This window comes from Limanda limanda, chromosome 1 (genome assembly GCF_963576545.1).
Source record: "Limanda limanda chromosome 1, fLimLim1.1, whole genome shotgun sequence".
NCBI lineage: Eukaryota > Metazoa > Chordata > Actinopteri > Pleuronectiformes > Pleuronectidae > Limanda > Limanda limanda.
Genome location: NC_083636.1, coordinates 39324628 through 39348457, shown reverse-complemented (window position 1 = coordinate 39348457; position 23830 = coordinate 39324628). Strand labels below are relative to the sequence as shown.

General features: G+C 42.0%; 1 protein-coding gene across 1 annotated transcript; it reads left to right on the top strand.

Moving 5' to 3' along the window:
• The first annotated feature begins 4714 nt into the window (after nt 1-4714).
• mkrn1 (makorin, ring finger protein, 1) lies at nt 4715-23699 on the top strand. Its single transcript, XM_061076713.1, has 8 exons — nt 4715-4838; nt 5334-5465; nt 14528-14700; nt 17284-17507; nt 18513-18727; nt 19235-19345; nt 19896-20040; nt 21687-23699. The coding sequence occupies exons 1-8, from the start codon at nt 4753-4755 to the stop codon at nt 21897-21899; spliced, it is 1299 nt and encodes a 432-aa protein (XP_060932696.1). The 5' UTR covers nt 4715-4752; the 3' UTR covers nt 21900-23699.
• Nucleotides 23700-23830: the final 131 nt, after the last annotated feature.

The following is a 23830-nucleotide window of genomic DNA, read 5'->3' as shown; positions in this document are numbered from 1 at the left end:
GATGTAGATGTATTTATCTCAAAAGCATGTTAAGCTAAAAGCACACGACTTCTTCTTCTGACTTTATGACCTGTCAAATTGTTACTATGCTACTATGTCTACTATGCGATTTGCTCCAGCCTAGTGGTGTGGGGGTGAAGTGCAGTCATGCTGCGTTAATGGGCGTCAGGTAGGTATCCTGTTTTAATTTAACGTCTTAATGGTAAGAGACCACACAGGGATGGATAATGAGCGTTATTTAACATTAAATTACAATGTCACATATGGCAGACACCTTCAGATCAGGGCTGCAACTAACGACTATTCTGATAGTCGATTAGTCACCGATTATTATTGTCATTATGAATGACACAAATTCTCAATTGCTCTTATTTAGCAAACAGCTTTTAAATTTTGCTTGAGGTTGTTCAAGGCCTGTGATGACTGAAAATAAAGACATTAAAAGGTCAATACTTCATTAATAAAAAATTTATTTTAATAAACTTTGCTGCATATAAGGGTACTGTTGACACAAAAGGAAAAAAAAGAAAAATCAAGCTTTTTTCAATTTAAAACCAAGGACAGGTAAAGTGCTAATAAAAAAATATTAATTTAAAATCAAGACTGCATTTTTCCTGTTAACAAAAATGACAGGGAAAATAACAGCAATATAAACATCCACAAACCAAACTACAGTCTTCTTCGGACTAAATAATTGTGATTAAAAAAAAGACGTTTGTCAGGCAATAGGATAACATAACGCTTTTAAACTTGTTAAAAAAAAGTTTAAACCATATTTTTGTAATGGATTCTAGAATACTGCGCACAGGTTTACACAGGTATATACGTTCATATACGATACTGAGGCGAGTCCGCATCGTCTCCGTTACGATCTCAAATGTGGCTCCTCCTCAAATGCGCGTGTCATGCTTCCATGCAGAGCAGGTCCGCTGCACAGATACTGCAGGTAGTTTTTTTCGGGCCATGTTAAGAGTGAAGTTCTCCCGAACTTTTGACTTCCTGGTACGCTGGAACGGACGCACCCATTGGTCCATGTTCTGTCGCTATTGCACATGCACGGCTTTCAGAGATAGGAAGGAAGCGAGATGGCTCACTCCTCAGCTACTTCCATCAGCACCTCCGGTAAAACGACTTTTAGTTCAGCTGCACGGCACGAGAAACACGCGCTATGACGTAACCAACGATTCATCAACGAGTAAATTCGACTATTTTTGTCATCGATTTTTGTAGACCAATCGTTGCACCCCTACTTCAGATATGAGAGACCCCCTCAGATTTTTGACTTTGTTGCTTTCATGGGAGCTAGTCCTCACTCTCTGGGAGCTCAGCCCCCCTCTGGCTCCCGTAATTCGAACACTGCGTCGGCCCACAGCTTTTCCACCTCCTCTTGTCTCCTCTCCCAGCTCTGCTTCCTCTTGAGCTTCTCACCCAGAGCATTGCACCTGTTGATGCTTTGCTTGAGTTCATTCTAATTTCATCTTCTATGATGCTGATCACATTGTCCTTTGTGTCACACTGGTTTTGATTGGTCGTTGGGAAGGAAGCCCTCATCCGGTCGTATTCCTCCATCCAGAAATCTGCACGGAGGCTGTCTCCAAGTGAAGACAGCTCCTACTCTCTACTCTCCATCCCTCCTTTTCATGTTGTCATGTAAAGACATTTTCAGATGCTTTTCAGTGTGAACTTCTCAAAGTAAAGACAGTCCCCCTTCTTTCTCGCTGATTGTTTCCTCCATCTTCGTGTTCTCACCCTGGCCTGCGTCTTTGTGGCCCTCTGGAGTCTTTTCCCACCTCTTGATGCTCTGTTAATGTTCAGCAGACTTCTGCAGGCAGAGTCTCTCATCCATCACTTTGTGTTTTGCTTCCTGCAGGCTGGCACACTGCTGTCACAGTGCAACACTTTCTAAGGCCAGCTTCCTGTGTCAGGAAGCAGAGTTGATTTTGATGAGATATTTACAAAGGCGGCACACAGCTCTGCGGCGTTTGATGTTGCCGCTCTGCACTTGACCCATTTTACTGGAATAATTTTACATACAAACGCTTAGCCAAAACGGTCAGTCCCATAGTTAGTAGTGGAAGAAGCACAGATCCCTTTATTAATTAAGAAACTGTAGACAGTTCATCAAAGGTGCAGAAGGGAACATCTACTGACATAACTTACAGCATTATTAGGGCCCAAGCACTGACAGCCACTGACAGACAGTCTAACTCTAAACCCTAACCCTAACACTATTGCAATTGTAAGGATTATTATTATTATTTTTCAGGCAAATTAATTGGCTTTTTGAGGGCTTTAACATGCTCTTACCAAAATTTGCTCCTCTGGCCCCACCTACTGCTTTTAATGTGATTTGGAAGAATACAATACTCCCTTTTTCTAAACCTCCAATCAGAGACAGGAGGAGTGCCTTTTGGAGTGTCGATCATGACTCATACTAAATAATATGTTTGTGTAGGTCTGTGCTCGCCCAGATAAGATAAGGTAAGATCAAACTCAGGGAAATGTAGTTGTTACAGCAGCAGGTAGGTCAGAATGAGGTAGAAAAGAAAATGAAACATATTAAAGAGGCAATAGGAAAACAAATGCTGAGTATGTACATAATATACAATATATATATAATTAATTGTAGTGGTTTGTACAGAAATGTGTATATAAGGACATATTGTGATGTGCAGAAGACAGTACTGGTTTCCTTTGCACCATAAAGAGCGGTCGTCCTCCAACCTGAAGGTCGGTGGTTAGATCCCCAGTCTGACCCATCTGCATGCTGAATTGTCCTTGGGCAAGATGCTGAACCCTGAATTGCCCCCCATAGAATAACAAAGTGCTGCTAATAGATGCACTGTATGAATGTGTGTGTGAATGGGTCTATGTAAAACTGTACTGTAAAGCGCTTTGAGTGGTCATCAAGACTAGAAAAGTGCTATATAAATACACAACCATTTACCATTGTGTCTACTTCACAGGAAAGTAGCCTAGCATGCTACAGTACTCATATATGTTATTGCAATTAAAATCTTGATGAAAATGTTGTCTCAGAATTGTTTTTCCACTCATTTTTGTATCTCTCTATCTAATCTAAACCACTCATCAACAATAAATGAAAAGGAAAACATGTTTTCATAGCTGCTAGAAGTTCCCTTTACAAGAATGAACCTCTAATGCACCTGTGTGAATCTTTCCTCAAATCTTCCACAAGTCTGGCTTTATACTACAGTATAAGATGAGACCACTGTGTTGTGCTTTGCAAAAATGAATCAAAGGCTTTTTTATATTTTCAATTGTTTTTAAATTTTCATCTAAAAGTTTCTCTTGGAATCCTGACGGAAAGGTTTTAATCCAGTGAACCAGTTTGCTGACGACAGTGGCTTTCTGCATGGTGAATGTAATTCAGGGGAACAGGCTCACGCCAGCCAATAGGTGTATCGGTGTGACAGACGTGTGAAAAAGGCCGTTTTGTATACTGCTGTAGAATCTACAAAACTTCGGAATAAGAAGTGTCATTGTGTTAATTCCAAATCCAGTGTATGACTGATGAGTGCACCAGTCTCTAAGGCCAGCAGACGCTTTATAATTGACGGCAAGAGAGTAGTCAAAAGCCAATCACTGTATAATAAAAATAAAAATAAATAAGGCTGAATAAATAAAAGGTTTCCCTTTTTATGCTTTAGAATAATTGTAATATTTGCAAATAGGAAGTGAAGCGCAACCTTTTTTTTCTGTGCATTAATAGTTGATTAATGAAAATATACTAATTGACAGTAAAATTTAAAAAAAAAAAAAAAATATATGAATTTCAAACCCTCTGACTCTCTTCACTTTTGGTTTTACCGAACCAGCCCCAAACAACAACAACGGCTGGAGGAGGCAACAGCGCCCCGCGGCGGATGACCGTGGTGGAGGAACGTTGTGGACACTTTCTCGGCGACCAGAGAGGTTTTCGGCAAACTTCGACTCTCGTCGTATACGAGGGAGGTGTTGTGCCAAACGTGATCGTCTGCCACAAACTGCTTGCCGTCCGCGGGAGCGCGCGCGCTGTCTGTTAAAGTTGTACTGCCCCGTTTATGTGCGTCTCCATTCACAGTGTATGGTCTGCAGCTGCTTTCATAACAATCATCCGTATAACGTGAAAATACACAAACGTTTATTACCATGTATGTATTTGTGATGATATGTAACGTTTATTGTAACCGAATGAGCACAATTGAGGCCATGTAGTTAATTGTAGTCAGACATGATAGTGTGGCGATCACAGGCAAAAGGATTGTCACAGATCATATGTATTTGCTATTATCCTTGTTAAAGTAATATTTGGAAACTAGACTGTAACTAACACGATTTATGGTGGGTCACGAATAAAAAAATAAATAATATTGTTTTGCCATCATCCTTAAAACTCTGCATTATTACTACCTGCTCTGGGCCCAAGTTACTAACTGATCATGTCTATATGAGCAGGTTATGGATGTTTGAAATCCACTTATTGTGCATCAATTGTGATCATAGATACACACCTTGGTTATCTGATATAAACTTTATATTATAATATATAGTAAAAGTGTGTGTTATGGCGGTTTGATCCAGATAAAAGCTGCAGACACATAAAACACAAACGGGACGGTACGACTTTAACACACCGCGCACGCGCACTGACGCCACTGGGTTTCGCTGGCAGACGATCACTTGTTCTGTCACAACACCGGAGCGGAGCTGTCCGGAACATCCGGCCGTTGCACCTCAACATAAACAGCTATGGCGGAGGCAGCAGCAGCAGCAGCAGCAGCGTCCACGGCGGCGTCAGGAGTGACAGGAGGCTGGACCAAACACGTAACCTGCAGGTGAGACAGCCCGGGCGTCCGCTCGGGCCGCCGGGGACAAAGACACGGTCGTTGTCCCCTGTCAGCGGCGTCCTCCCGGGGACTCAGCTGTTAGCTCGCTGCCTTAGCTCCACTCCGGTCTGTTTTTTTTTCTGCAGTGGCAGCTCAACGGCCACTAGCTTCGTCGGGAATAACAAACACGGTTAGCACGCATGTCATAGAGTGTCGCCGGGCTGCCTGTTACAGCTGTCACACCGAATAAACAGCGGTAAAAGACCCAGCTCCACTCGGACTTCCACTCTGGCACCTGCTGGGGTTGTCACATCCAGACTCGGTCAGCTGCCCTCATGAGACCCAATTGTTTGTTGACACCGCGCCACGATTAGCAGCCGCTGCTCCCCCTAGAACCGTGTGAGACGACATTCAGACCAAACTGCCGTCGCTTCCTCTCGTTGTGAGAAAGACGCGTTGGGTTCAATCGTTGTTTAGATGTTTTTTTGCCCCTTTTTTTTCCAGATATTTCATGCATGGACTCTGCAAAGAGGGAGAAAACTGCCGATATTCCCACGATCTGACCAGCAGCCAACCTGCAGCCATGATTTGCAAGTTCTTCCAGAAGGGAAACTGTGTGTTTGGGGACCGTTGCAGGTAAAGAGACACACATTGATAAAAGCCCAATATGCTGATAGAATAGGTGAACTGTATATATGCAAGGTTTGGATTTGTGCACCCAGCTGTCAGTGGAGGTGCATGACAACTTCCCTTTCTAAAAGTGGCCTTGCTCTGGGGCCAAGTGACAGCGCAGCAGCTCGGCTGGCAGGGCTTCCTGTGGGGGGCTGCAGTTCTGCCCCTCAAGAGCAGCTGACACCCGAGACTGCTCCTTCCTGAGGTGAACATGTAGTTGGTCTATGTCTGCACCAACTCGCTTGTAGCTCTAAGGAGGTTGAATCACTCGCCCGTGGCGTTACAGCATTGGTGAAATTGCACATTATGAAATAGTAGAGCTGGTGGAGGCGTATTTGCGCTTGGTAGCTGAAGCTGAAATGAATAGGACAACACTTGCAACACTTGTAGTACAGGCATGATGAATCCAGGCTGATGAAACACAACCGGTGACTCACACACAGGATGGCAACACTCGTGTCCTTGTGCGACCTGAAAGAGCAGAGTGGCACATGAGGTTGGTTTGGGGTTTGTTTGAAATTGAAAACAAGCGTGTAAAATCTGTTGTGAGGTTTGTCACGATATCATCAGGAACACATCTCTCTGTCAAGAAGACATAAAAATAGATTCTCTATTACTCACGTCCACATTATTTACACCCTTTTTTTAGAAAACAACTCATTTAAATGCATGTTTGTGTCCGGTGAATATTTAGCTTTTTGTTGTGTTGTTACTGCCTGGCACATGCAGCCATGTATTCACTTCAAGGTACTTTGGGCAGTGTGTGTGATTCACAGCTTGTTTTTATAAGGTTATCTGTGTTCGTGAACATCATGTTGTGGTTTTTTTTCAATGTCAGATATGCTGTCATTGCATGTGTGCCTACAGACTTATCAGAGAGTAAAAGCAGACACAGTGTTCAGTCTCACAGAGGAAACATCACCATCTCTGCCGACGGATCTTTTCCTCCACACGAGAACTAGGCCTTTGTTGACTTGTGGCTTCCTCACAAATCTAGAGCACTGCGGCGTGTTTTGAATATATTCATCAGTGTAGATGTATAGTAAAGGGGCAAAACCATTCAGCGGTACGGGTCCTCTGAGAAACTGATTAGGTCTGTTGTCAAGCTTGAGTGTACCCAGACAGCAGCAGCCAGCTGGTTCAGACAGCGTCTGCTCCATGTCTGCTTCACCAGCATCCCTATAGTTACCAGGGCACTTGTAAGACCACCCCAACATCACCAGGGACGCATTAGTCACCCACACACTTGATCATTTATCCTCAATAGTTGGTATGTTGCCTTTAGAAAGCCTTCAGCTGAGTGTATATAGCACTAAGCTGCTGCTGTTGTTGTTGTGTTGATAAGTCACATTCCTCCATCATTGTGATGGAACTGCAGCGAGGAAGATGTCCTCATTATGTCTGTGACCCCCATGGGGCTGTGCTGCCTGTATTATGGGTCCTGAGAAAAGCTCTCAGTGTGGGGGTCTATTATGGTTGAATTCCCCGAGCTCGATCTATTGTGACTGGCTCTGTCTCGCTCTCTCACTCCGTCTCTGTGCCGCTCTCCCTTCTCTCTCTCTCTCTCTCTCTCTCTCTCTCTCTCTCTCTCTCTCTCTCTCTCTCTCTCTCTCTCTCTCTCTCTCTCTGTCTCTCTCTCTCTGTCTCTCTGTCTCTCTCTCTCTCTCTCTCTCTCTCGCTCTCCTGCAGCCCCCAGGGCCAGACAGAGTGCACTGCAGCCTGCATGGCAATTGCATAACATTCTCTGTTTCCCTCCTGTTTTCTTTCTTTGAGCCGCACGCCCCCCCCCCCCCTCGCTCCTCCTCCCTCCCTCTGTGCTGTTGCCGGGTTCCCCAGGTTCACTCCACTGCAGCACCCTCCTTGCTCATTTATTTATGCGTAACTCCGGCGGCCCTCCTCCCCTCCCTTCTTCCTGGGAACAGACTGTTTAACAGTGGGTTGCAATGGCGCTCACCATCATGGAAGAAGCTAAAGGAGAGATAGGCCGGGTCTTCCTTTTGTATGACTGTGTGCACAGGCTGTCATAGGCTGTTAGTCATGCTGTATTATAGCCATGGACTTGACTTGTTTTCTATAACGAGGTCGCTCATACAGAAAGTTCAATGCAGACAGCTGAGGGTCTGTTCTCATGGTGCTCCATTAATCATACTATAATGTCTGGAGAATATATATTTTGAAGTCATCACAATGGTTCTGCTGTGTTCGTATCAGCAGGAGTAGTTGCATTGTAACGCTCCTCATTTGCTCGATAAGAAAATGTGAAAAGTCTGACAAACACCACATGACAAACTGTGCATGACCAAATTGCTCATAGAAAAAAATTACACTGTGGGATGGAGATGGGAGAGTGTGAAAGTTTTTATTTGACTTAATTATTTGGAACCTACAGAAGAAAAGTATTCTATAGGGTAACTGAAATGTAGTATTCCCTTGGGCTTCATTAAATACATAACTACTATGCTCTTCATATTTGTGAACAAAGCTTTCTTTAAAAACTCTGACAGGAAGCTGTAACAGTATGTTTAACAGGAACAATTTGGTTTATTCTGATCTCATACAAGATTTTACACCGCATGCAAAATTCTCAAAAGTTTGCTGATATTTAATTAAATGTAAATGAAAAACAAGTGCATTGTGATAAACTATTCAATAGTAAACCAAGTAAGGTTTGAAGATGAAAACCAGAGAATTAGTCCAGTTAGTCAGCAGCGAGAGGTGTGGAGATGTCTCCATTCCAAGATGCAGCTCAGTTCTCTAATCAAAGATTATTTCTTGATTCAGAAAAGTCAATCGAAATTCAGAACCCTGCAGTTCTCAACATTATGATCGCTTTATATTATTATTATTATTATTAAGTAAGACTGAGCTGTTCGCTCCATGTTTTGTCTTCAGTTATAGGATGTGCTTACAGGCCTTGTCTGGCAACCATGCAAAGCAGCGCTAAACATTATGCACCTCTTCCAGTTCAGCGCCCGCATTGTTTAAATATAAACCAATGCACTTGCACGCATATGATCATGCATGGGCGTGTTGGTTTTAAAACAAGATATGCTCCTATGCATTGTTGACACATTGCTATCTTGAGGCAGGGAATGTGTGTGCACAGGTAACGGACAAAAACCTGATTTGAAATGAGCGGTGCAGTATTTCAGTTATTTTAAGGATGCATTTTTGATATTATTATTAGTAATTTAATCTACATAGTTGGTAAAAAGCATGTGTGTGTGGAACTCTACTTGTTACAAACTGGGACTGTCAGAAGTAATGACAAATGAAACTGATAAAATTATATTTTCCCAACGTGACAATACACGGGCATGGAAAAAGACCTTTCATGTTTCGGGTGTCTGTCAAAACCCATCAAACGGTTATTGACAACAGTTTACTCTGGTCAAGCATTCATAATGTTCTTTCTTACTTCACATATCTACCACTGCACTCTGAGTGAGCTACTGCATGTTGCATCCAAAACCCATAATTATTTAATTGACTAAGTTTTTTGGAACCAAGTGCCCGCTGAGCTCCTCTGATTTTAAATTACCCTCAAACACAAGCAGTGCTTCACAGTGAAAACAGCATTTGTTACTGTCATTCACGCCATCCATACAAAATCTTTCTTACCAGAGCTTAAGTACCAAAGTAAACAAAATGGTAAACTGTTGGTATTGCCGGTAATATTACACAATGGAATGTTTTAGTAAGATCAGATAGAGGTGACTTGCTGTGCAGTAAATATCATCATCATCCGGACCCCTCCTGTACTCTTATCCCTCCTGTTCCCCAGACCCCATCCTCCTGTTAGTGCTAGAAGTATCGTATACAAAGCAGATGACTGATGAGGTGAGTTACAAACGAATTTCACTATTGACTAACATCAGTCATCTCAACAACAAATCAATAATGTTAGCTGGCTAGCTAGCTGACATTATCCTTTCTAGCTTGTTTTGCCTGCAGACATGTCAGGTCTGTAATTACCTTCAGTAAGGACATGATGTTTCATCTGCGTTGCTTTGTTTCTCTGTTTTTCTTTTCACTTTTGTTTAACATTGGGAGACATGGCAAATGTGTGTGAATCTCGATGGGAAAACTCAGACACATTTAGGGGGTTGGTGTTGATGAATATGTGCGATTTCGTGCAAATATGAATCTGGGTTGAGATAATTAAAATGTGGTTTATGTAGGGATATAAGCTTTTTCCAGCTGCTGTATGTTGAGTAACAGGACTAAAATTCTGTTGCTACCACCGACATTAGCAGATGAACGTAATGTGGCCTTAGCTAAAAGGTTTGTTTTTAATATAAGGTGGCTGTTGTTGGAGGGATATACTTCTAGTGCAGTTCTAGTTGAAACTGTGTGTGCACGTGTGTGTGTGTATGCTGTACAGGATTATTGACAGATAGAGTTTGATGAGTGGGAGCCATGTGTGTGTGTATATCTGTGTGTTTGCATGTGTGATTATGAGCTTTTTTCCCTAGATGTAGCCTCATTATATTTATTGTGCCTCAGCCTCTGAATCCATAAAGTGTAAAAGCACAATACTCACAGTGAAGCTGGTGTAATATTGTTCTACGTTTGTCGACTGTCTGCATTATGAGATACACTTTGATCCAAGTTTGTCTGCTTTTCTTGCATTTTTATAGCTCAACCTGGTGGTTTGTTGCAGTGATAGATCGGTTCATATAATAACAAGAGGAGTCAGGTTACAGCTGTAGGCAGCTGTCCTCAAATGATGTGAGCCATAGATTAACGTATGTCAACGGGGGGAACCTGTTAGTCACCATCTGACATACCTGCTTTATGTCCCAGACATCACGTACATTATGCAACGGTACAGTATGTAACATTCTTATATATTTTTTTTAAAAATATTATCCCGAACATATATTTATATAAGGGTTTTCTTCTGAATTCACTAAGTGAGCTGCACCCTTCCAACCTATAAGAAAAGGCCGAAGTCAGGGGTGGGAGCTCACGTCTGTCAATAAATCTGTAGTACTACTCCTCATGCAGCAAGGCTTTAACAGTGTCAGCTGCTGGAAGAGGTAGCTATGGCTGGCTCACAGGGTGGCAAGCTCCCGTCACCTGCAGTACTTGAGATGACACAACAAAGACGTAGGCGAGAGGCTGGGTGGAGAATAATAGAGCAAAGAGACTGAGGAAGAGGAGGAGTAGTAGGAGTAGAGTGTTCTGCTTTTGAGCTGCTAGCACCAGCTTAAATATTAGAACTTGTGCTTTGTAGTTTTTAGCAACAATGATGTATTCGTTTGATTCATCTGATTATTATCCAGAGTAATTATCACAATATTTGACATATTAAAATAGATAACAGTTTCATGGTATACCATGGTAAAAATTCTGATTAGCTGGTTAAATATACAGTTTCAAGACACTTCAGCATTATCGGGATGTTCTGAAATGACATCTTTAGCAAGCTAAAGTCTTCTTTTTTTAAGTTAAACGTTGACATGGTGCTAGGCCTATATGGTGATATATTATTCTTATTACTCATAAATATATTGTTTATCTTACGTTTTGCACATTTTAACAATACAGTGGTTATGATTATGAGTGGTAACGATAACAAGTCTGGTCACTTCAATAGTGAACATTTTCAATGTTTAATGTTTGTTTGAATGTATTCGGCTATATAAAGATATTTATATTTGCTAGGTATGTGGCATTCATTATAAAAGTACCACAGATAATTGTGTAATACATAATGATATAAAAGCACAAACACAGAGCTAAGGATGGCGGTACGATGGCTGCCTTCTTGCTCACCTATGTGTGGTTGGCCAGGTGTTTATGTCCGTTCACCTGTTTCAGTTATAAAAATCGTTGCCTACGGACTAACAACCTTATCCCACCATTTGACAAGCATTCCAGTAGGAATATAAATCTCACTTAACTATAGCATTTTACTTTTGTAATGTCTGAAACACTGTAAACACCTTAGCCCATAGCGCATGTATATGTGAGGGTTTCGAAAGAGACATTTTTATCCCATATAATGCTATTTTACTAACTCTTCACTGAGGTTTCCTCATTAGAATATTATAGTTTTTCATCTTTCAGCCCAAGGCCAATCAAAATAGATTGTGATCACAGCAAAAATAGACACCCAGGATAAGCTTTCAAACATTTATATAATGTTCTTATCTGTCAAATGTGACCTAACGTCGCACTCTGTGCCTCTAATATCTTTGCCGTGGCTACTGAAGTATACTGCGTCTGTCTCAGGTTGTGAAACTGTTATCCTCTGGACAGCGAAACACTGTGGAGATCAACCTACACCAAAAACAGCCCAGCACAGGAAATGCCAGTTAACATTCCAGCTGCATGCCTATTATTTACAGTGGGACGAGGAAAACCCAAATATTCTTTCAACTTCAAAGTGCTGGAATGTACAGTTGAATACAGTGTGACAGGTCCTGCCTAAAAGAAGGCTCACCGACTGTTATAATTAAGGTCAGATTGAGTCCAGTATCTTGGAGTTGTCCTTGTCCTCTGTGTCCGTAAACTGAAGGGTCAATGAAGTCTAAGGCACAGATCAGGCAGAGTTTTTACAGGTTGCAAAACAAAATGCACACTGCACTGCTTATTATTGTTAAAGCTTACACAGGGTTTCCCCCAGAAAACTTGCTAAGCCTGGTGGTAGGGCTGCTAGAAGGCACCCGCGGGGGGGGGGGGGTGTTGAGTCGGATTTTGAGCTGGACACCATTGTTTCTTATACTCTAAACATGTTGCACTTTGTTTAATATGCACACCTAACTTTTTTATTTTGATAAGGGGTTAAATAGATACTTTGATATCTTTTTGAGTTGCACTGCTGACTTAACTTATAAGCCCTCTTTTTTATTTATTTTTATCACGTTGGAGTTGCTAGTTTAAACCTACAGTTTTGCACTTTAATATTTGAGCCTTTGTTTACATTTTGTTTTGTGCTGCATTATATGGTGACATACAGTTTGTTGTTATCAAATAAAATAAAATTAACTAAATTGAAATGGTCAATTTGATTTTTTTGGAGGAAAATTAATCGTTTAGATTAATCGACTAATCGATAAAATAGTCGTCAGATTAATCGATAGAAAAATAGTCGTTAGTGGCAGCCCTACTTAATATTAAAAAAAATTCAAGTTTGCTGTGAACATAGCAGTCAGGCCTCTTATTTCAGAAACAATGAACCGTAACAGTTTGGTTACCAATAAAAGATAAGCGTACTACTTCTTTGCTTTCAGCCAGCTACTCAAACAGACAAGCAACAAAATAACAAACAAACAAAATACACAGGCAAGTGTCGGCCTACTTTGAAATAAATTAAACACAGAACTTTGTAGGGCTATTTGAGTCCTCCTCATATTTGTGCAAAATGTATGAAATAAGAAGTACCCTATTTTTAAATAAATAAAACCAAATAGCTGCAGCCTAATCGTGTAACGGACTAGGTTTATGTTTATGTTCGGTTTTGATGTTCAGTAAAACACTGTGTTGAAGGAGCGTTCTGATGTCTGAGGGTCAGTGAAGGCGACGTATGTTCAGTAAAACACTGTGTTGAAGGAGCGTTCTGATGTCCGAGGGTCAGTGAAGGCGTCTGGGTCTGCTTACACTCTCATTGAGATTTTCAATCTCTTTTTTAAGAGAGACCTTAAAACAGAACATTCCTAACCAGTAAATAAATACAAAGGAGTCAATAAATACAAATAACACAATAAGGTCTAATTCAAACAATTACGAGAATCATGAAAAACCTCTGATAACAAAGTTTTAAAATCACAAAGGGTAATGTAAGACTGCAGCCGTGGTACACATTGCAGCTCATTCCATTTAAAAGGTGCATAGTACCTGAACCCAAGACTGCCAACATCAGTGCGAGTGTAAGGGATATCTGAGGTGATGTCTTTACTGGATCGTGTACTGTAGTGACTACTTCAAATGAGAGAAGAGATGTGAGGTAGTTTGCAATGTACCTCCAGACCTGCTGTTTTATGTCCAGGTCTTGCTCACTGCCATTTTCAATAGTCAGAGACTGTCAGTAAAGATGGGAAGCGTGTCTCTATTTCTTCGCACTATGCAAAAGTGAAGCCAAAAATATCTCTGATTACGGATGCTGCCATCTTGCTTACAGGGACATCATTTAGAGCCTGAGTCTGCTCAGTAACGACTGTGGAGTGGAGCTACAGTAACATTAACAAGTAGTGTATATCACTGTGTTGAATCCAACTTCTTTCAAATTAGTAATAAGCAGTATGACAACATGAACAAAGTATTATTTAGTTTTTTAAGCTAATTGCCATTTGAGCAACTATTGTCTGAGCTGTGTGCAGTTTACTGCAAAACTGATGCAGGCAACCTGGAGCAGATCAAATTTCAGTTGACAGAGGGGGAACTCAATGGTAAAAATGGACTGAGGGGCTCATGCTTTCCAAGAAAACATTGTATGGAGTCTGAGCACAATTACTTATGGACGTGTGTTGGCTGTTAACAACTTGATAATGGTTAATCATACAAATGGGAAATTCTTAAAAGTAATATATTGTTAGAGTCAGTGTGTGTATCGTTCTCATGTCTACGACTTCAACTTGGGCTACATCCATACTGCTACAATGTAGTTAAAAAAAAATCTCTGTCCATACTAACTCGCGTAACGATGTATCCCTACTCCACAGCCAACAAACATTAAACCTTATGTTATTTCTTGTAAGCACCACAAACTAGTGTGCTTATGACTTTGTGCCTTTTTGAATGGTGAAAATCATGTGTGCTCTACTTATTAAATTATTAAGCTATTATTATTGGGCTGTTAGTTTGTAGGTGTAGACTCAGTTATCCTGGGTTTCACATATATAGTGTCTCAAAATGACGATTTTGTACCGACAGTTATCAACTTAGGCTAAACTTTTTTAAAAATGAGCTCCTCTCCTTCCCCCCCGTATCTTTACTGTGATTGTAGCTTCGCTGTATTTGTGTTTTGGGTATGGTCAATTATTTTCAGTTAAACAAACCCGGTCCGTGTGACTTCTCAGGTTTGAACACTGTAAACCGGCAAAAAACGAGGAGCCGTCAACACCGCAGATGCTGCCGCTGCCCTCCGCCGGCCCGTCAGACCCAGAACCCAGTGAGCCAACACCTGGCACAGGGGCACAAGACTGGGTCAACGCTGCTGAGTTTGTTCCAGGACAGCCGTACTGTGGACGGGGTGAGTGACTAGCATTGGTTACACCAACTTTGATATCGATGCTGTCATTTAAACACCAACTGTTATGAAGGGACAACCTCTTTCACGATGTCCATATTCGATCCTTGTGTTTTACTAAATGAAACAATCCAAACTTTCCCATTTGTGACATCAATTCACAGCCACCAGGCAGCTGTTCACATCACCTATTCAAATCCTATCATATGGTATGTTGTGAACTTACCCATAATGATGTGTCCAGGGCTCCAGTTTGACTGTGAGCATCAATGTCTTGGTGGACATAGACTATGAGTCTGTGGTGGCAGGGAAATGGAAGAATCAGCAAATAAAAACTAATGGCAACAATATTTGTCTAGTTTTTGTCTACAGCTAGAACTAAAAGTCAATCATTTATCTTTACTCCTGTGGGCTGTACTCAAGTCAGCTGAACAAGAGGCCTTAATGACACTTAAATGATGCCACATAGCTCTCAGACCAGACTTCACAGCCATGTTAAAGCGTAAAGATTGGTTGAAGCTGCCTTTTGACCAAATGTGCCTTGAAGTCCCACAGTTTAAACAACTTAAAAGGCTCCTGCAAACCGTTGTGTGTTTCTGACGAGGTCTAAAAGATTGCTGACTTTAAGGAAGACATCCGGTGGCTTTTGAATGAGCTAGATCCTGCTCTACCCCAAAACACCAGCCCCTTTGGTCTGAGGACGTAGTCTGCAGGTGCAAGAGGGGCTCTCGTGAGGCTTTCTCACCACCCCCACTCAATCTTTCCAACCGCTTCACTGCCTTGTCTGATGACTCTGACACATCCAGCCGTTCTGTGGCACTTGATCTCCCCTCTCGGGATCATTCTTTGAAAACAGCACCTGTTGGCCTTGATCCCCTCCTCCCTCCATTGGATATCAGTGTTCCTGTAACTAAGCGATCCACGCCAAAACAAACTCAGCGACCCCCATCACAAGTGACATCCTCACACCGTCGTAGGAGGCTGAAAGAGCCTGTGCTCCGTCGCTCTGGATCTCTTTCTTGCCCAGAATCGGGAAATAATCCTTCATTCAAGTCAGAGGTCGCGCCCTCCCCATCTGCCTCACATACACCTCACACACACATTGGCATCCACAGACAGCGTGGAGGCAGTTCAGGCTCACTCCTGCCAAGCACAGCGTTCTACCCGATCTCTTTTTTCCCCACAAACACTTAAAGTGGGCGATTCCATAATTAGGAAAGTCAGTTTATTCTATGGAGTCACTCATTGCATCCCCGGAGCTACGGTCCCAGTCACCCTTGGAAATCTCCCGGGGCTACTGCGCTCACTCCCTCCGTCCATAACCCGAGTGATAGTTCCTGTGGGAATCAGCGACACGGCTCGTCAGTCTGAGCTCATCGGGACAGATTTTGACAGCTTTTCAAAATCTGTCTTTTTCTCCAGTCCTATCCCCGCACTGGGCCGCAGAGTTGGGCGCTGTAGCAGAATCCTCAGTCTTAATAGTAAGTCCACTGGTCAGGTCACTGACTCGGCTTTGTTGACAACTTCAATTTGTTCAATTAGCCGTGTTACATTTGATTCTAATCTGAACTTCAAATAATTAAATCCTGTTACTTCCATCTACGAAACATTTCTAAAATCAAATCGTTTCTATCGCTCCCTGACCTAGAAAAACTAATGCATGCTTATGTTTTTTCGCCCGCTGCCGTTCATATTTTAACAAAACAAACCTAGGGCTCATATCACGCCAATTCTTGTGTCCCTTCAATGGTTATCAGTTAAATTCAGGTTTTATTTTAAGATTGTTTTTTACAACTTTTAAAGCTCTATATGGGCTGGCCCCAACATACATTTCACAGCTCTTGACTCTCTATCGTAACCTGAGATCGGCCAGCCTGTCCCTGTTGGCTGTCCCTAGGTCAAGGCTGGCTACCCAAGGTGACCGGGCTCTCAAATTGGACTGAACAGAATATCTTTTATTACAATCGATTCTTCATTTTGCCATGGACTTTTGTGTGAATCACATTGTAACCTCGATTAGATAAGTGCTATACAAATAAAGTTATAATTACTATTATTATTATTATTAAAGACCAGGGAAGAATGGGCAAATTTAGCCTGTTCACGATTGAACAACCTACAATACAATAAGATGTTCCACTAATATCCATAAAATGATGACGCAATACTACAACAGTGTTTCCCATAGAGGGAATTCAGATCATGCTGCTGTTGATCAGAAAAGAGATGGTTACTGTTAACAAAGCATATCTGAACTTCTCGACCTTTAGTCAAGAAACTGATATAACGAGCTCAGCAAGGGATGATCACCTGAAAAAAAAATAGTGCTCAACCAATCAGGCATGTTGAGAGCGACAGTCCTCACCTTTTGAAAGGGCCCTTATTGTGTAAAAGGTTCTTAGTTCCTGGGGAGATTTAAGGTGCAGTGGAAATGCAGCTTCAGTTGCATTTTGAGGCTTGGCGCGCCAAATACAAATTGAGTGCAGAGGGGAAAGTTCGGGAAGTTGTCTTTTCAGATCAAATTTTCCTCGTTGGCAAAAGATAGACGGTGTTTGTCTCTAATAATGATGTGTTGCTCTTGTCCAGCTGAGCAGGTGAACGGGGAGAGCTCTGGCCCGCTCATCGAGGAGTTCGACAGCGACACGGCACAGGACAACAAACGGCGGAGGAAGCAGCTCTGTCCGTATGCCGCTGTCGGAGAGTGCCGCTACGGAATCAACTGTGCCTATCTCCACGGCGACGTCTGTGACATGTGTGGCCTTCAGGTGCTCCACCCCACAGACACCAACCAGCGCTCAGAGCACACTAAGGTAACGCTTACACTCACAACCTTGTGGTGCATTGACATTAACAATGCTGGTCAGGGGACTTCATTGTCCTACTGCCATACGTATCCTGCAGGCCTTGGATTTATTAGAGGGTGAGGGAGGGGGTTATATTATAAAGCAGAATTAATAGAAATGACACATTTCCTCATCTTTCATTTCATTCATCTTCTTTGTAACTGTTCTGTGAGGAAGCTGCGTCTTTGAAGAGCAAGTGAATGCGTGCATGGACTTCTGAGTCTTTTGGAGTTATTTAAACTGCAGATACAGAGCGGAGGTGCTTCTCTCACGAATCACCTTGGGCTGCGACCTGAACTATTTTGAGTCATTAGAACAGAGATTTTTTACCAACTTCTTCCAAAATGCAGACTTATAAAAACCTGGCTTTCTGTTTATCAGTGTGTGAATCATCACAGCTTACTTTGGGGATGCCCTCCGTTGCTTTGTGTAAAGAACATGTGCCAGAATCGACAACAACAACAATGGTGGCTAGATACCAGTTTGTCTTAGTTCGGCGAGGTTTAATTTCAAGTTTGCAGCTTAATTTAGAATCGCTAACCCATTACCTACATTCAGAGGCGGCTGCCTCACCTACATGGTCTACATGGCATTCTTCTCTCTTTGATTGCATGGTAAACATTAGCTTAAAGCCGCTGTCATTACAAAGTAATCTGCAGGGAATGAGTGCTTAACATGTATTATCCTGGTAAATGCATTGTTGCTGGATGATGTTGAGCCGCACGATAACTTGAGGTTGACTTATTTGCCTGACAAGGATCACAGCTGTGTCAATATAATGGTCTAATTTAAAATGAATGAAGAGGGCTGTTTTTTTTGTTTTTTACTTTAAGCAAGTATTACTGCCGTTGAGCACAGCCTGAGCACATAACACAATCTAGTCTGTGGGAAGTTTAATAAAACATCTGAGGTTGAATGAAATTCTGATTAATCAGGTTTGGGTGTTGATGATTGAACTGTTCCCTCCCCTAGGCGTGCATCGAGGCCCACGAGAAAGACATGGAGATTTCTTTCGCCATCCAGCGCAGCAAGGACATGATGTGCGGTGTGTGTATGGAGGTGGTGTTTGAGAAGGCCAACCCAAGTGAGCGCCGTTTTGGCATCCTCTCCAACTGCAGCCACTGCTACTGTCTAAAGTGCATTCGCAAGTGGAGAAGTGCCAAGCAGTTTGAGAGCAAAATCATCAAGTGAGTCATTTGTTCTTGACAATGAGGGTTTGGGAAGAGATCTCTCTCCGAAATACTTTGTTTTTGTCAGTTGAAAGACTGCAGTGTCTTTGTTTCTGTGGTAAACTGTGGGCTCCATAGCTCTCAGACGAAATGGTAAATAATTCAAAATCTATATCTGGTAGATTTTCCAAGAAGATTGTCTCATAGATATTATGAGCAGTTTTTTCCCACTATCGCTTCTTGAATGTTTTAAAAGCCCCAAGACTAAGACATCATGCACGGCTTATCTCAAACTAACAAAATATTAATGAGCAGCTGCAGGAATTGAAATAATTTTCTGAACATCATATCAGAAGCTTAAAATCTTACTGATCCTGATTTGAGGCCACGATTTTAGTGGTTATTTCTCTGTGATACGGGCACTGCTTTGCAAAGCAGCAGTGTAAGTTCTTTAGGACATTTTGTCTTGAGGATGTCCTAACTGTAATGTTAATGGTCTCCTTACTTTGTGATTTTTCTCTGCAGGTCTTGCCCAGAGTGTCGAATCACGTCCAACTTTGTCATCCCCAGCGAGTACTGGGTGGAAGATAAGGAAGACAAGCAGAAACTCATCCAGAAGTACAAGGACGGCATGGGGTACACAGACCATTTTCTATACTTTGGGACCATAGAGGATACACATCCATATACTTAGTACCTGTACCTACGTCAAAAGCAGTATCACTGCATCTCTCTAGAGGTTTTTCCTCATCTTTTAGGAAAACAGAAGCAGATTTCTCTTTGCCTTTATTAAAAAGAGGAATTTCGCTGTTATCTTATCTAAAGTCTGGTCTTCTAACGCTGTTCTACTAAACAGTTGAGTGTCAGCAATTTCCAATCTCCCTGCAGCATGGAGCAGAGAGATTTTGAGTAGAAAGCGGTTGTGGGTGGATGTGCTCAGAGTCATACAGGAGTGGGATGGTGAATCTGTGGTAGTGGGCAGTAACGGTGGGAAGAAAAACCGGTCCAGTGCAGACCTTCACTCTGAAATTTTGCCCTCATTCAATCAAAAAAAAAGCTCCACAGAGAACTGATTCACCTCCTAAAGACTCTAATGGCCGATCTCCGTTGCTTGATTGGTGTGTTTCTGTGATTTATTTGAGACGATCTGACCTGACGTGTGTGTTCTCTGGTTTGTACCCTGCAGGACTAAACAGTGTCGATACTTTGACGAGGGCCGTGGAACATGCCCCTTCGGCTCGAATTGCTTCTACAAGCACGCCTTCCCTGATGGGCGACTGGAGGAAGCTCAACCCCAGCGTAGACAGACGGGCTCGAACAGCAGAAACCGGGTAACACTCGCCCCCGAAACCCTGAGAATGCTCTTAATTGACCCCGTACATTAGCTTTACCTAGATGGTTTCAAATAGTATAGATATATATTTTTTAAGTGATGTAATTATGTTTACCCCTAGTGGTAACAACCATAACAACACCTCTTTAACTGTGGCACCCTCTGCTGGATGACGAGAAAAACCGGAACACTTCTTGCGTGCAAGAAAAAAGGAGAACCCTGTAATAAATACTACTTTACTTCAAATAGTCTGTATTTATAGAATCTAGAGCAAGTTTCTTCTTTATGTAGTGAGTCAGTATTGGCAACACATTTGTAACATACGTACCACTGACCAGTGTCCAGTCCCCTAAAGCTGCAGCCTCAACAATGAATATATAAATGTAACAGTTGTTGTGTTTGAGGTTGTGTGAAATTGCATCACAAAGTTTTGATTAGTTAAAATAAGGCAGATCACAAGACTTCAATATTACATTAGTTATATGTGAATCGCCTCAATTCATCATCACTTAATTTTATAAGAAGTAGTCTTCCTAATTGTTATGGAACCTTTCTGGAATCTGGTGAAAGGAGAACTCAGGCAGCAGTGGATGTCTTATCAGAAGGTTTTGATGTAGACTTGATGCATCAAAGGGACCAGAAGGTGGAACAATTCACAAACGCTAACAGAGTAACGAGCAATTGTCACCCACCAAAGTCTGAAGAGGTCTCCCACAGCATCCAAGTATATCTCCCTCCCCCTGCGTCACCCATTCTTACAGCACATAATTGGCTACAATTACTGTCACTCTCTATGTTACATGTAAGAGTTTGCATCCTAGTGGATAGTTAAGCCTTAAGCATGCATAACTAAATCACATTGTGTCCTTACTTCTTACCACTGATGAAATACACAAAAGAGTTGAAGTCGGTGAGAGTTGAAATTGTTGTCTCTCTGTCTGCAGCATCTGAGTTAGATATGAAAGTCCCTAGACGCTACAATGTACTGTTGGTTGACCCTTTATCTATAACCTGACCTTGGGTACTGCTTAGAGAGACAATGGAGTATCTGTGGAATTTGGACAGGCACTATTACCCTTTAACGATTTGATGTGCAATATACATTCTATATAGTGACATATACAGTGTGTGAGGATGTACGAAAAGTCCTCAACACTAATGACAAGAGCCTTGTTTGTGAAAACAATGAGTTTTCAGCGCACACTGCAACTTTCTGATGTAGATTCTGTCGTTTCTGCAGTGCCACACTTAAAGTAAGGAAACAGATTTCGTGAGCTATTTCGGAGGTTGTGGCGTACTTGACCGATCAGGCATTGTGCTGCAAGCCTCATCCCAAAGGTTCCTTAACTTTCATAAAGCACAGCCCCACCAGGAGGAACTCTTTTGGGTGTGACAACATTTCTTGCACAGGGTCATTGTCCAGGGGAAGGTTCCGATGGATGAAACGCATCTCAACACAAAATGCGACCGAAGGTCCAAATTAAGATTTCTGTCTGTTTTTTCTTTTTTCACTTTAATAATTGGTTTGATTGAAAGAGGTTATGAGATACTGATGGCTTCAAAATTGTTCAGGAAAAAATACGCTTCCACAATGAAGCCGAATCATGTCTGACTCATATTTCCGACCGCCCCTCTCCTCCTCAGAGCTCGAGGCGAACACCGCTGTGGGACATCTTTGACGAGAGGGAAAGCACCGACTCCTTCGACAACGAGGACGAGGAGATGGTGACCTTCGAGCTGAGTGAGATGCTCCTCATGCTGCTCGCCGCGGGAACCGACGACGAGGTGACAGACTCAGAGGACGAATGGGACTTGTTTCACGAGGAGCTGGACGATTTCTATGAAATTTACCTATAGCAGCCCCACCCACTCCCCCCCCTGCCCCCATGTATACTAGACACTAGAATGGACTGTCTTGTGCGAGTGATGGACAGTAGCTTTTTCCCCACCCCTGTATTGTGGCAGTGCCTTTCAGCAGGCCATTAATAAATGAACTTGATAAAGATAAAAGGAAAAAAAAAAAATCCAACATGTCGGTGCGCTCGTGCTAAACATTTTCTAGACATCTATCCTTGTGAGTCTATCTAGTGCGGTTCCTGGGAAAAGGAAAAATAAGAAAATGACAAAGTGAACTCGATATAAGATTTAACGAAAAATCATATCTTTCTTCAAATATTGCTAATAAAAGTTGTTAAGTTCATTTGTGGGTGTGGGTTTGACTTGTTTATCATCTAGCCAGGTGTTTGTACATAAAACTAAAACTCTGAGGATGCACTCGAACTTACTCGGCACCATGTACTGTAACAGTGATGGGCATGTTGTAAGATTTTACAAAACGGTTTCTGAAGGCCGATATGTTTTTTTTCTTTATAAAAGTTGCTGAGAGCCAATATATTGTGCTGATGTTTAATAAATTGACCATAATCACTTTCATGTTGTACTGGAAAAGTATTTTCCGTGTCCCCCTATAGAGGTCTTTACTTTCTTTTTTGAAAAAAACCTTTTATGAGACATTTGGATCATATACACCAAACAAACTGTGTGAAACTCATGTAGGGTTTGTGTCTTTGCACCGTGCGGCAGGGGGTGGTCGTGCCCTGATCATCGGGCGGCCATCTCTGTTACTGGGACACTTAAGTCACTGAGGGGCTCATTGAATAAGTTACTCAAAGTAAAATGAAAACATTGTCGGTTGTGAAAGTCAGGAGGACACTCACTGGCTGGAATATCTGAAACAAATATGGGCAAACCTATTTTGAGTTTAAGAAATTAAGTTTAAAGTTTATGAATGTGTAAAAGCAAAATTGGGAGTTGTACAAATAACAAGAAAATGTTTCAAAAAACTGAACAAAGCAATGATCGGGTTACACAATGCCTCTCTTTTGCCGTTATTTGTATATAACATGTATTAACACAACTAAAACTTTGTTTTCATCTCCTAAACTCAAACGTTGCAGTAGAGCGCTGCTCAGTGCTGCCTCTGTTGATTGAAAGCTGTATTGCAGCAATACTACTGAACAAAATACACTGTATCTTTAAGAGTAACAAGTTTTAGGAGCTGCTCAGTGACTGAAGGGTCTCGGTTAGAGGGGCCTCTGATTGTGTGACAGGTGAACCCCACCTTCCTCTTGTCGGCACCCCCTCTGTAAAGCCTTTCAATTGGTCTGGGAAACATACTAAGTGATTTCACTGTAGCTAAGGTCAAATGTTATGTTAACGTTAGGATTCTCCAGATCCGTTTTATCGTTCTGTGATTCCTACCTGTAGCTTTTGGGTCCCACGTTCATCAGCAATATGCTGTCGGTCAAAATGGACAAAATAAAGATGGAGGGAATTGTTGTCCCTTTCACTATCCTGAGTCACAGTGTCTGCGGACGTCTGTGTTACCACAAGACAAATCTCAAAGGTCAACGCTTGTGACTAAAAACTCATGAGCAGACTGATGGTGCAGCGGGTCAAGCAGCTGAGACACTCACTGATCTGTTTCTGCTCCTTGCATTGTGAGCTCTGCTGTCAGGCTGCTCATCCACTGACTCCTGATGGCGAGTCTCAGCCCGTTGAACTCCATTGGAATGCATATGTTTATACTGATATGTGTGTTTTCTATGTTCCACAGCCATCCATCCTAACTTGAAATTAAAGTTTATTATCAACCTCTACTGTGTGCTGCCTCATCTGTTTTAATAAGTGGGAACTACACCAAACGCAGCGTTGCCAGATGTGTGGTAATGATTGTATTTGTCCGATAACTTAGCACGCTGTAAGCTGTGCGATCAATACTGCCAAAA